The following is a 14,482-nucleotide window of genomic DNA, read 5'->3' as shown; positions in this document are numbered from 1 at the left end:
GCCTCCTTAAGGGCTGCAGGAAAGACACCCTCCTGCAAAGAAGCGTTAACAATTCCCTGGAGCCAGGCTCGTGTACCCTCCCGAGCTGCCAGTACCAGCCAGGAGGGGCATGGATCCAACAAACATGTGGTTGCATTCAGCCCTCCCAAGACCCTGTCCACATCCTCGGGAGCAACAGAGTCAAACTCCTCCCATACAAGTTCAGAGAGAAGAGGAAGACTTAAAAAGCAGTGGTTAGGTGAAGGAGATGTAATCTTCAGAACGGAGAAGGTGAGGGTTTTAAAGGACAAAAGGCAATGTATGGATTTAATAGAAACAAGAATGGTGTGCAAAGACAGAAAATTATGAAGAGATATATCGAATGGTGTTGCTTTAAAGTGGATTTTGCTGTGGTTTTTTTCCTTATCTTTGCTTTACAATTTCTTACTCCTTTTCTGTGATTAGCATAGCATTGCTCCAAAGGAAAATAATTGAGTAGTATGCAGAAAGGGCCACTTTGAGAGATTATATTTCATATCATAAGTGATTATTTTTCAGAACTCATATTTTCAGGACCTCCACTGATCCCTCTAAATCTTGGTAGGACAATTGCATGGTAGAGGCTCATAGTAATTTCTCTATATCTGTTATGCTGAATCTGGGTCACCAGTTACCTCCTCTTCAGTAATTTTTCTCCCTCTAGCAATAGAACTGTAACAGACTTGTGTTTTTAATAAGTTAACTAGCTAACTAGCTAACTAACTGGATGGGAATGCAGGCTTCTCTTGCTTTATGCTAGAACTCTATTCCCCCCAAAACTCACATGGTGACTTCACATGGAAAAAGGTAAGTATGTTATTAAATTCAATACCTTGTAGGTATGTTATCAAATTCTGTAACTCAGATATTTTGACAAATATATCTGTCAAATATTTGCCTTCCCTATTTTGTGTTCTATGTATGGGGAAAGCATTTTTCTCCATCCTTTCTACAGCTAGATTTCTAAAATGTGGGGTTACAATATCATAGAATCCATCATAACACTACAATTTTTATTAGCATTCTTCATTATGCTGCACACAGAAATTTGCCGAGGTTAAAAGCTGGTCCTGGGGCTGAGGATCTCTCACCTGCTTGGTGTGAAAGAATACACCTCACTTTTTTGTGTGTTGGGTAAGGGGGTTGAACAAGGTGTTGATGCCCCATTGTCTGAATGTACCCATTTGCAAATATGGTGGTAGTAAGTGAGAGACAGGACACACTACTGGAACAGCAGTACAACAGGATGGTAAGCAAGAGGATAAAAAGGGAGGTTGGTAGAAGGACTGGCCCATTTCCAGACCTTTGGTGCAAATTGGCTGTGGTGGTCCAAATTGTATAAAAACTGGGGGGGGGGGGGTTTCACATAAAGAAAATTCTTGGACAAAAGTGAGTAATCGCATAAAGTGCTTTTCATATAGTAAACAAGATTTATGCTTAAAAGCAGCAGAATACAGGTAGTCCTCAACTTGCAATCATTCATTTAGCGACCATTTGAAGTTACAACGGCACTGAAAAAAGTGACTTACAACCAGTTCTTATACTTACAACCGTTGCAACATCTCCACAATCCCATGATCAAAATTCAAGTGCTTGGCAATTAGTATGTATTTAGGATAGTTGCAAAATCCCAGGGCTATGTGATCACTATTTGTGAACTTCCCAGCCAACTTCCAACAAGCAAATCAGTGGGGGAAGCCAGATTTGCTTAACAACCACATAATTAACATAATACCCATGGTATAAAAGTTGTAAAATTAGGTGTGACTCACTTAACAATCACCTTGCTTAGCAAATTCTGGCCCCAATTGTGAGTCAAGGACTATCTATTCCAGGGGTCCTCAAACTTGGCCACTTTAAGACTTGTAGACTTCAACTCCCAGAATTCCCCAGCCAGCCATGCTGGCTGGGGAATTCTGGGAGTTGAAGTCCACAAGTCTTAAAGTGGCCAAGTTTGAGGACCCCTGATCTGTACTGTGAAAATCTAAGGCAAAATAAAATATATGAAATTTAAGATATACCTGTTTCTCCAGCTTGGTCTCCTTTCTCGCCTTTCTCTCCCTTTGGGCCCCGCTCACCTGACAATGGAAGAAAAAAGTATCATGGAGAAAAGTGTAAACTTAGAAATCAGTATCAGGATGACATGGCTTCCAGACATTTTGATGGCCAATGACAATCCACTTAAAAGACCGCAGTGCTCTTGCATGGCCCCCATTCACTGCAATAAGGCTTGCATGGAAGAACTGTGCTGTATTAATTGGAGCTGTCAGTCTCCTAACCCACTGTCCTTATTGATATATTGAAAACAAAAAATGCTAAGCTAATAACCCATTTGTTATCCTAATTCCATCCATTTATTTATGTTCAGCATGCATAGCTGGATAAAAAGCTAAAAAATAAATCTTTTGTCAAATTTTCTGTCCTACAGGGCTCAGTTGCAGCTTATTTACTAGGGGCAACAAACAGTAAACGATTTGGATGTTCCCCCATAATGGCATCCCAAATTCATCAGTCCAGTTACCTCTGACCGATGAATGACATGTCACATAATTAATCGGTGCATAATTGCTTCATTCAAAAGCAGTCGATGCATGTGAATGATCAAGAATATTGTATGCTTCCTTTGAAAGGCTGTACTGGATCTATGCCCAATTCTCAGAACTGATTTTGATCTTTAAAAGCACTAAAGGTAGTGTTGCCTATTTGTTTCATTTATTATTGTTGGTTGCACAGACAGCCATGTATTTTTAGACTGGATGTGACATTTTTGCCCAGCTACTGAGTCCTTCCCAAAGATCTGGGATAGGCAGATGTTGTGTGGTGCTGTTAAAGGTATTGTCACAGGATGTAAGCTGTTCCAAGGAAAGCTGCCTTTTGCAATTGACTGATGGTGATTTGTCAATGTCGATGGTTCTCAAGTGGTGCTCCAGGTGTTCTGGGAGTGCATTCAAGGTGTCTATTACTATTCTAGTCTTTCTTATCAAGTATTATTATAAGGGGGACTACCCTGAAACAGAAAAATGCTATGCACAACAGTCACGGTCATTTTTTTTCTCTGTAGCACTCTGTCAGTGCACAGCTTAAACATGGAGAAGACTTCTACATCATTGCATGTCAGGGAACGTATGCATCTGCCATTCAGAGACAGTTGCATAGCTGCTGCATTTATATTTAACCCTCTAGCACAGGGGTGTCAAACTGCTGGCCCGCGGGCCGGTTTCATCATACCGGAGCCGCGCCCACCCCATTGCCGGCAATGGCAAAAAAGCTCCGATACATCGCGCGACGTCGCGTGATGTCGCGAGTTTGACATGCCTGCTCTAGCAGCTCCCTTTTGTCATTTGAATGTGCTGTCTGCCTCCCAACAGGAAGTCAGGTCAACCAATCAGCATGCAGGATGCGAATCTCCACACAACACGTAGTTGAGATTTGGGAGGTGTGCACATCAGCCCATCTGCAACCATCTGCAACCTACACTTACTCATCAATCCCTCTGCAGCAGAGGTAGATGTCAACCCCTACATGCAGTTGCAGGCAAGTCTAAATCAAACTTCAGGAAGATGGACAATTACAGATGAAAGGAAAATAAAGTTTAACTTCCTTATAATTTGCAAACTGGCATGGAGGTTTTGAAATAAAGAATAATAAAAGATGTTAGAGCAAGTAATGGGGGTGGGTGGGTGGAGTGTCTTCTTCTAGGCTTGGCAGGATGTGCTGTTGGAGTGACGGGGCATGAAGCATAAAGGAGGCTGCCTGGGAGAGCCAAGAATCAGACCATCTCTGGCCAAGGAGAAAAACTGATTAAGAACCTATGGCAGCTGAAGCCAAATAAGGAATCTACCAAATGAGCAGAAAGGAAAATTTGGCTCTGGAATATAGATGGTAGCAAAGCAAGAGGTTCAGGGCTGGATAACTTTTCAGGTGTGCGTTAGGAGAGAAGTTGATAGCATTTGGTGCTAAAAATAAGTAAGTATGGGAGGGAGCACAAACTAGCAGCTAAGCATTTTGTATTATAAAGTAGAAAATTACATTTTTAGTTACATTTTGTTTACAAATTGCATAGTTTGTTTTATTAGTGTACATATTTATGCCAGATCACCAAAGACAGATAGACACGCATAAATGCTTATGTCCTAAAATTCTTATAAATATACCATGCACTATGCTTATGAAGCAATAAACAGATTTTATATACTTGTTAGCTGCATATGCGAGCCTGGCCTCGTCCTTATTTATTCCCACCCTCCAACTTTATTTTTGTTGTTTCCTTATTGGAAGAATTAGAGGCCACCTGATTTCAGAACAAATCTGGGTGACTTGCATTAAAAATAAAACAGAAAACAATAAAAAGAAAAGCCTATGGATCCTTGTAGACATAATACTGAACAAAAGCTACAAGCACCCTAAACCAGGCCCAGGGAACACTGCCAAAATTTTAAGTACTTCCAGAAAACCATCAGGGTGAAAGTCAAACAGATGGGGGGAGGAGGGAGGGGGGATATCAACCTTTATTTTAAACTAAAAGTTTCTGCGTAAAGTTGATGTCTTCCAAATGAGTTGACCCTTCTCAGAATTCCTACATCCCAACACAGCTCTGTTCGAATGCTCCCAATGAAGGGGAGCCCAGCACTTTTCTGATAACAGTTCCAATGTCAAACTGCTGTTACTCACTTGGCAAGAAACACATTTTTAGTGGGCATGTCCGTCCCGTGCGGGAAAGGATTTTTTTATATTCAATTTTGAATATTTAGTACAGCTAAAAGGTATAGTTAATTTCATATCCAGTGATAAGAGAATCGTGTCTTAGCTGATAATGAATGTAACTACTTGCTTGCATACAGGAAATCAGACTATTACACTATCATTTAGGCATACACACACACACACACAAACAAACATACACATTCATATATACACATACAAAGAATGAACTGGAGCTCTAGAAATTGCATCCCCATCAGCATCCTAGTACTGTACAATTTATCAAATCAACTAAAAGGGCCCTTTTTAATATAGGACATACTGTATGCCATGCTGGACCCCTTTAGATGAGTATAGAAAATGATTAGACCATGAGTAGGCAAATAGGTTGCCTGTCAACTTGTCAAATGAGCATGGCTGCAGCCATCTTCCTTATTCTTTTTCAGTTGACACATTGAAAGGAGGGAGGGGGGTTTGCCAGGTGCTTCGCTAGCCTAAATAAACTTTTGTCCCCTGGGAACCAAGATCATCAGCTGCTCCCGAGACTGCAGGCTGGGTGTTTCGTGAAAAGTCCACCAAGAAGATGTATTGGGGAACGTAGTTGCTTGCATAGCCTTAGGGGTGGGATTTCTTAACTTTGTATTGGGGAATTGTCACATGTATCTTTAGACTTGGTTTTGCTTTTGACATGCCGATACTTTGTAAATAATAAACATGTTCTTTGAGGAATTTCCAAGCCTTGAAGTTCTGCTTTATTTGTTTCTGTCTGTCGGAACCATGACATGAGCATACCTGAATAATTTTCATATCATGAACAATCTCACAAAAATGGGATATGATTGGTTGTGACCATTCAAAACAGATCCTATTATTGGAAGGAAAATGGATCAAAATTGCTCTCAGCTTTTGTCTCCCACAATCTCAGTTCTCTATTTGGTTTATTGTTTTTCAACAATGCATCCAAGCATTTTCTAAGAATGCCTATGGGATCCATGGTTTGGATACCAATAGGCATTTTTATAGCATAGCATATCAACTTGCCATCTTATTTTTTTAATTAAAAAACTTTTTTAAAGTATTATTTTCCATTCAAATGCTGGAGACTGTTGTTTTCACCAGTCTGCTTTTAAGATAGATCATGGCTGGGCATAATGGAAATAACAGTTATATTATTTTCATGGGACATTGCCAAAAGAAGATACACACTATTGATAGAAGCACAGAGGCTGAAACCCAGCCATTTTCTAGTGCATGGAGGAACTAACTCAAGCATTATGAAATTGACCAGATGGGGTTCTCTGACTAGATCAGGTTGTACAGTTTAATACAGAACTGGCAAAGCACCAAAAGAATGTTGGAAGGGAGGCAAAAAAAACCCTTTGATCTCTACATCTCCTAAGGTGTCTAGAAAAAAAACTTGATTTCTTTCTTTACAAAACCCAAGGAATGATAACTGAAACCCAGCCATGTTTCTATTGGAGAGGCCATTTCTGAAGTGTCAATTCTTTACCATTTTATGCTGTTTTTATTCTATTCTAATCTATCTAGTGGTAGAGTTAGCAAACAAACAACTCCCTATTTTCTATCTTAATCTCTCCTATATTACCTGGCTGGGAGATTTATGCACTTTGGTTTTTCTTTCAGTCTGCTTCCTACAGATTGCAGAGATTATTTCCTTTCTTCTCCTCTTTTCTATCGTAAGACTAGACAGCTCAGAACTGCAGACCTTGTATTGGAACATATAAAGTATTCTTTTTTCTTTTGGACTTTAAGCATTCATCCTAGATGCTATTAATAGGCTTAATTCTACTTAGTTAGTCCTTTGAGTTCAGTAGTTCAGACAAGATGCACAACCATGAGTGCTATGAGGTAATGGTAGCTTTGTTATAAGGTTCCATCAAAAGAACCTTGCAAGACTGAAAGTATTTTTCCCCTCTTCTCCTTTTACTCTCCAGAAGACTAGGGAGGGTCCCTTTTGAAATGCTTCCCATGCCTCCTCCCCTTTCGTGTGCTGAGGTATGTTTTACATCCCAATTGTCTAGTCTGCAGTTTTTTCACCTATCGCTCAAGGTCATTCTCACACATACCATTACATACTCAACATGTACACTTTGCTAAAAATGAACCAGAGTGAATGCACAGATAGAATTCAATTGGCTCCAAAGCTGTCTTGGGTATAGACTTGAAGCCGAATAATCTTGCCACAGAAAAGCCGTCCTTTCTCTCCAGCATGCATCTTATGCTATACAAGCTTCATAGTTGCCCACAAATATATTTTCTGCAAAAAAAAAAAAAAGGTTTGCACAACTCTGGAGAACAGAGAAAAGCAACAGCAGCAGTGAAAATCCATAACAGTCACATGCGTCAAAGCCAAAATTTATCTCTGTACTTCCATAAGAAAAACATTTAAGCAAGTTAAATAGTATCATGTTTGGGTTTTTTTTAAAAAGCAAATATCTAGTAAATACCATGAATCTGAAATCTGGGTTTAATACCAAAAGATAAAATCTTCTTTGAACCACTGACTCCATTTGCCCAGCTTGACATCCCTGAGTCTGGGAAAAGTGTTACGAACAACCCAGCTGGATCCCCTTCTTACAATTCAAGTTTATCTTGGCCTCAGGGTGTTACCCGTCTCTGTTTGCATTGGCAGAGGGGTCAGCAGTCTGCAGGGTTCTCTCATTTCCCAAAACTTTTATCTCTCTTTCTATCCCCTGAAGACAGATTGAGAACAATCAAAATGGCATTAAAAAAAGTCAATGGCTAGCAGCAACTGTTTTTCCAAGGACATCTCTTTAATAATACTGTAAATGTCTATGGACATTCTCAATCACCCAGGTCTTTAAAAACATTTTTTTCCAAAAGCATTGCTATGTAAAATACTCAGGAAAATTTATCTAGTTCACCTTTATAGGATGTGAGTATATTTGCTAATATTCTTATTTTATAATGAGGAACTGAAACCAAAACAAAAACCAAATTGACCATATTTCCCAAATTACCAATAAGAACTTTTCTGGCTGCTGAGAAGCACTTATTCAATCTGCATGCACCCCTATAACTCACTTAATTTTAACTTGTACTTTATTTCTAAATTCAAAGAGCTTCCTTGCTTCACTTCCAAATATAGTGGCTTCTACAGACTGGAATATAGAATCTTATTCTAAGACAGGGGGCCTCAACCTTGGCAATTTTAAGACTTATGGACTTCAACTCAACTTTGCTGGCTGAGGAATTCTGGGAGTTGAAGTCCACAAGTCTTAAAGTTGCCAAGGTTGAGGACCCTTGTTCTAAGACATGCAAGCCATAGGCATATACCCCAATGACGCTGCAGACAGGACAAAATGGCGGGCGAAATGCAAAACTGTAGATCTTTCTGACTGCCCTATGTTCTTGATGCAAGCTAAGTACAATGAAACAGATTTAGGAAACAGTAATGAGGATATGCAGAGCATTAAAAACTTAGACTTATGAAGAGAGATTGCAGGGATGTAAAGTGTTTTGCCTTGAGATAATTAGACAGAAGTCCTGATGACATTCTCCAAGAACCTGAAAGGAAGTTACATAGAGTCATAGCTTAATTTGCATTATTCCAGAAAGTAGGGCATGGAATAATAGATCTGTGCTACTGCAAACATCCATCTGGGATGCTTACATTGGGTTTCCTATGCAGTGCAGAATTGGATTTGAACTCAAAATGGCCCTATACAGTTTTATGGCCTTTAGGATTTATTGTCAGGACATAATTCTGCAAAGAGGAATTAGACTAAGCAGATTCAGATCCAGATGAACTTAGTGCTCAGAGAGATATTGTGCATGGCAACCTCATCTTTTCAAGAGAAGACATTCACCTCTCTTGCTTATTTCCAATAGATGTAAAATCATCTTATTTATTTGAACATTTTATTTAGTAAACAGCCATTTTTAAACAGCAAAATAGGTATAAATAAGGGTCCAGCACTTAACATTTCTTTATTATATAAAAATTCAAACCCAGTCTTCAGCCACATATTAGATCTCCAAAGATCTGTAGGAACAGCTGACAAGTAAATTGGATGACAATGGATTCAGTAGACCATGTGGTTGGAGGCAGTAATTTTGTGGGATCCTATGCCAAGGAAGAACAGCTGTGCAATTTTTCTCCCTTGCTCTTCATGGTAAACAGTGAGCAGAAATGCAAAAATATGTTTCTGAACAAGATTATTTCTGATAAAGAGGAAAAAAAGATCAACCCAAAATGATTACAGGTTTGATTAGTTCCTCTACGTGGAAAGGATGTAGATTTTAGAAGCTTTTTAGTTTAGAAAATAAGAATAATACTGTAATAGGCAAAATGTTATTTGCACAGATGTGTGCAAATTGATGCAAAGTATGAAGTACAGTAACTAGATAGGATAATTTTTTTCTCTTTTTCTTATAGTGCTAGAATTGAGATATTATTCAAAGAGGCAATAGGAAATGCTAATTCATACAGTTCGTAAGCTAGAACTCTGAAAGAGAATTAGACATCACCCTGCCAACAAAAGTGCGTATAGTCAAGGCCATGGTTTTCCCAGTTGCAATGTATGGCTGTGAAAGTTGGACCATAAGAAAGGCTGAGCGCAAAAGAATTGAGGCCTTTGAACTATGTTGCTGGAGAAGACTCCTGCGAGTCCCTTGGACTGCAAGGCGTTCAAACCGGTCAGTCCTAGAAGAGATCAACCCCGACTGCTCTTTAGAAGGCCAGATCCTGAAGTTGAAACTCAAATACTTTGGCCACCTAATGAGAAGGAAGGACTCACTGAGAAGAGCCTAATGCTGGGAAAGATTGAGGGCAATAGAAGAAGGGGACGACAGAGAATGAGGTGGCTGGATGGAGTCACTGAAGCAGTGGGCTCCAGAAGATGATAGAGGACAGGAAGGCCTGGAGGAACGTTGTCCATGGGGTCGCAATGGGTTGGACATGACTTTGCAATTAACAACAACAACAACAACAACAACAGAGGAAGAAGAGCAGGAGGAGGAGAGCACAACCAAAAGCTACTCATCATGATGACTGCATTATTTCCATGCTTCAGTATATTAAATTGCCAGGAAGGAACAGCAGGAGAGAGCCTTGCCCCCACCTCCCAAACCTGCCTAGGATCTTCTCACAGTCATCTGGTTGGCTATGTGGGGAACAGAATGCTTGATTAGGTGCACCTCTGGCCTAAACCAACTGTAGGTTCCTTTTAAGTTCTCACTTTTTTTTTTCAATGGGGGCACTCACAGCATTCTTGAGCCAACAAACACTTGGCTCGAGAATGCTGCAATTTTCATTTTAGAAAATGCCTCCACCTCAAGAAGTTCCAACAAATTTAAATACGTTAAATCCAGCACCTGCAAGGCCAGCTCTGACCTCAAGCAAATCACCCTCATTGGCTTTACCTTCCAAGAGATTGTTCTGATAAGAAGTTGAATTTCAAGGGCCGGGTTTGTTTTTTAAACATGTGGTTTGATTTGGCAAGTAGCCACACATATATAATGGATAGATTCAGCTGTTTTGTGTACCTAATAGCTGCAATGGGGGCCTATCAGGAAATTTCTATGTAGGGAATTCAGACTTACATCCTGGGAACAGAGCCAAGCCAGATGGTCTTTCTTTTCCCTAGCTTAAGAGTTCATTGCTAACATGCCATCTTAAAAATCTTGAAAACACCCTCTCAGACTGTTTTCCTTCTGCCCATTTGTTCATTCTTCCATCCCCAGATTTGTCAGTTTGCAGTACCCAGATTGCATTTTATGGGATTCCAGATGCTGTGAGCAAGAGGAGAGCAAGGAAGCTGTGTTGCCATCACCTTAATGAAGGGCTTAAAAGATAGGGGGAGGGAGGGAGAAAGATGATCTATCTTACCTTTTCAGCTCCTCCTGCTGTTTTAAAATGCTACAAGAGAGCCATGATTTAGCTTAAACAGAGTAGGATTGGAAGCCTCCAAATAAATCAGAGGCTACAACTCTGCCCCGCCTGCATGCTTTTTCAGAAGCTTCTGACAGGTTGATATTGGAAACAGAATGTTATGCTGGATGGAACTGCTGGTCTGATCCAGAAAGATGTTTCTTATATTTGTATAGGATCTGGCCTTCAATACCACTGAAACACCTAAAGTGTTTTGTGGGCCATGCCACCCACCCAAACTTGGGTTCAGGAAAAAAAAAGAAAAGAAAATGAAAATATGCATTTAATTGACTGTGTGGTTAAAAGGGAATTGCTTGGCTCATATCAAAAGAAAATTGACTCTGATCTTATGTTTTTGCACATAACCTATCAGGTTGTTTGCTGGCAATCACCAATGGGCAGGGGAGAAGGGGAAGCAAGGGGCAGTGATCCCCTCCAAGAAGGATGTGGAAGCTATGGGCTTAATCATAACAACACAGTGCCACTTACTTAAATAAAAAAAGCACCAACCCTTTGATTGCAGCCAGAAAGTTTTTTAAAAAAATGTTGCCTGTTTTCCATTTGGTCTATTGGTTAAGGCACCAGACTAGAAAGTTGGAGATCATGAGTTCAAGTTCCGTCTTAGCCATGAAAACCAGTTGGATGATCTTGGGCCAGTCACTCTCTCTCAGCTCACCTCACAGGATTGTTGTGGAGAAAATAGAAAGAGGAAAGTATGTTGGATATATTTGCCACCTTGAGTTATTTGTAAAAATTATAAAGGTGGGATACAAATAAATAAATATTCTCCTAGTTTAGGTCTCCACTTTATCAAAATGTTTTTGTGTCATGGAATCCAGAACTTTGGAGCCTAACCAGTAAGAAGGAAAGACTTCTGAGATAGTGGGGGATTCGTGTGAAACCTCAGGAGGAATGGTAGAGGAGCTGTAATATCTGTGTCTATACATTATTATTTACAGGATATATCAATTTCCTTTCCAATAGCATATCAGGAAAACCAACATTTAATCCATAAGAAGGTAAAGGACAAACTCTTCCAGCAGTTTAAATGTAAAACAGCTGAGCTTCAGGAAGGCATTTTTATTCTGAATCTACATTTTAGCTGTAAGAGATTTGTAAAGCTGTGGTTCATTTGAACATAGAAGTTATCTATGCAGTGTGAAATAAGAAGCAGCAAATCGCTTGTAAACAGAGCTAGCCCATCCCCAGTTCTCTGTAGATTAAGGTGATAGATGGCACTGGGATATGCTTACTGTGTATGTATCTTTTTGTACGTAATATTTAATATTTAGCTTTAATACTGTATTTAATATTTAGCTTCCAACTACATAGCAAACTGTATTGTTCCTAATTTCTAACATGCAATCAAATGTAATATTTTCAGACTGATCGTGCTAATTTAAGTAACCAAAGCCCTAACAAGATCCCAACTGGGAATTCAATTTGCTGCCAGATTTCAACATCAAATTCCAAATGCAAATTTGAATTCAAATTCCAATGTGAATGTTTTCATAATAGTAGTTCACTTCAAGTTTTTCAACATAGGCAATCATTTAGGCTACAGAAATAATAAATGGAGAACTGCAGGCATAGTTTTTATTTATATCAGAAATCAACAACTTTGTTCACCTAGAGTTTTGCAGGGAAGACCAATTATGAAATTTGAACAAGCATTCCTTTTGGTGGATTATGGTGGTTTTGTATGTAGTTTTGTTATCAGGGCATCAACAAGCAGTAAATATAATACCTGTCATTCCACGGAGGCCAGGTAGCCCACGTTGGCCAATGTCTCCTTTGTCCCCTTTTGGCCCTCGTTGTCCTCTTTCACCAGGATACCCTACATTCAAGATGAAAGAAAAAAAACCAAGAACAAATCTCAGACATTTGCAGATTGCTTTTTAAAAAAAAATGCATTCATAATGCTTTACAAAGAATAATAAAAACTAGCAGCCTAGCCTGCATGCCATGTAGCTCTTCTAATTGTGGAATTATTAGACTGCGCTAAATAGGCTTGCTTAGTAATTACAGTGCTCACTAACCATGTCTTTGCTGAGTTGTCGCAGGAAAAATTATAAATATGCTGCTATTTGCTTTGCAGGGCTTGACTGAACATTTCATTTCATGGCTCTCTTGTAAATTTTCACATCCCAGCACACCTGTATTTCCAAAAAATAACACACGTCTACCCAGAACTAGGTCCCATTCAATGCCAAGTAGAGTATGTCCTCCATACTGCTTAACATCAATATGAGACCATTGGAGGCATCATTTGGGACTGGAATCCCCAGGAAATTGAAGATACAATAAAAAGGGGTGAGTGGATTCATTTGCTTGATTGCAGCCCCTATTTTGAAGCCAGTGATTCTGGCTGCAGAGGCCCCTGCCATAGATGAAAAGGTTAGATCAGGAGTTAGAATTAGCAACATTTGGACAAGGAGTAGCTGTATTAAGGATTGGCAAGGCAAAAATGAAACCAAAGAGTTTTTTAAAAAGATATATAAATGGAACCAAGTGCAAGAAAATTAGATGCCCAAAGGAGGAAGGAGCAGAAGAGAAACAGTTTAGCCTAGAGTCATGGCTAGAAGAAAGAAAAAGAGGTAGCTTGACGCAAGCAGCAATCTAAGGAAATAAGGGAATACAATAAGAGATAACTCTGGGTAGCCTTTCTCTTTGTGAAACAAGGGATAAAGAAAGACTACTTATGAGCAATCAACAGATAGAAGGGAGACAGCAAGTTTTTTTTTTTCCTTGTGGCATAGTACTCTGCCCATCTGGGTTCTGCACCCTGTGTGAAGCAATAAGGAAGCTCAGAGGGCATCAGTCAGTCAACAGAAGAGAGTCTTTCATAAAGAGAGGATCCCCAAGAAATTCTACTGAGGAAAGGATCAAAACTGGAAAGTGTCAAAAGGAACAATGAGAAAGAGAGGTACTGATTGAGTCAGGTGGATGGAAGTGGTCCAAACCCCATGTAGGCAGAGGGAAAGTGAGGAAATTGCCACACATTTGCTATACTACATACTTGAGGCAATTTTCATAGGAAGAACGGTGGCATGTTTAATATGCACTGGGCCTCTAGTATGTACTGTGGCGAGGAGATTGTTAGTCAGCAAATGAAAAAGGGTGGTTTGCTAGGCTTACAGCCAACTTCTTTGTGGGGCGAAGAACATAGATCCAACTAGTCCATAGTTTAAAGCTGCAGAGAGGCTGAGGAATTTTTGGAATTTTCCTTATTACCTTCTGGGAGGAGGCTTTGTGGTATCTAAAGCAGAACATCCCGATTCAGCCACAGTTTTGTTCCATGCAGTATTAACCTTGTGAACTCTCAAATTTCCTCTTTCTTTTGAGACCAGGCAACAGAATTTCATTTTTAATGTGGGCCAGTGTGCTCATAGTAAAAAATGACAATAAAGCTTATCTTTTGTCTTGTCTCTTGTCTTGTCTTCATAAAGTAGCTGAGAAATTCTGGGAACTGAAATCCAAACATCTTAAAGTTGCCAAAGTTGGGAAATGCTGCTCTAGAATCTCTTCTAGTTATTGAAGTCTTTTTTTTTTCCCCAAATTTTTTTTATTATTTTCCATCATAAAAAAAACAATCAAAAGCATAATAAACACAATAACAAGTAAAAAACCCCCACCCCACCCCCGGACTTCCCAAACCTAATCCCAGGATAATATTCATATATAAGTAAACAAATACTAATATCCCTAACTCCACAAAGTATCTTAGTCTATAAAAAAGATAGAAAGAATAAACAAAATAGAAAAAAATCTAAAAACCTAGGTTATATTCTACCACTCTATGCTTCTTTTGAATATAAACAATCCATCTTCTCCATATTGATAAAAATT

The 14,482-nt window shown here is 39.3% G+C and overlaps 1 protein-coding gene across 1 annotated transcript in view; it reads right to left on the bottom strand.

The window, feature by feature from the left end:
* Nucleotides 1-14,482, bottom strand: part of SCARA5 (scavenger receptor class A member 5) — a gene marked incomplete at its 5' end in the record, with an annotated part of 44,766 nt that overhangs the window by 18,508 nt on the left and 11,776 nt on the right. Inside the window, 2 exons of the mRNA XM_015817742.1 lie at nt 2,040-2,096; nt 12,381-12,470. Coding sequence (XP_015673228.1) covers nt 2,040-2,096; nt 12,381-12,470 — 147 coding nt within the window. The remainder of the gene's footprint in view (nt 1-2,039; nt 2,097-12,380; nt 12,471-14,482) is intronic.

The sequence above is a fragment of the Protobothrops mucrosquamatus genome, unplaced genomic scaffold (genome assembly GCF_001527695.2).
Source record: "Protobothrops mucrosquamatus isolate PMUCROS unplaced genomic scaffold, P.Mucros_1.0 scaffold633, whole genome shotgun sequence".
NCBI lineage: Eukaryota > Metazoa > Chordata > Lepidosauria > Squamata > Viperidae > Protobothrops > Protobothrops mucrosquamatus.
This window is presented reverse-complemented; position numbering and strand designations above follow the sequence as displayed.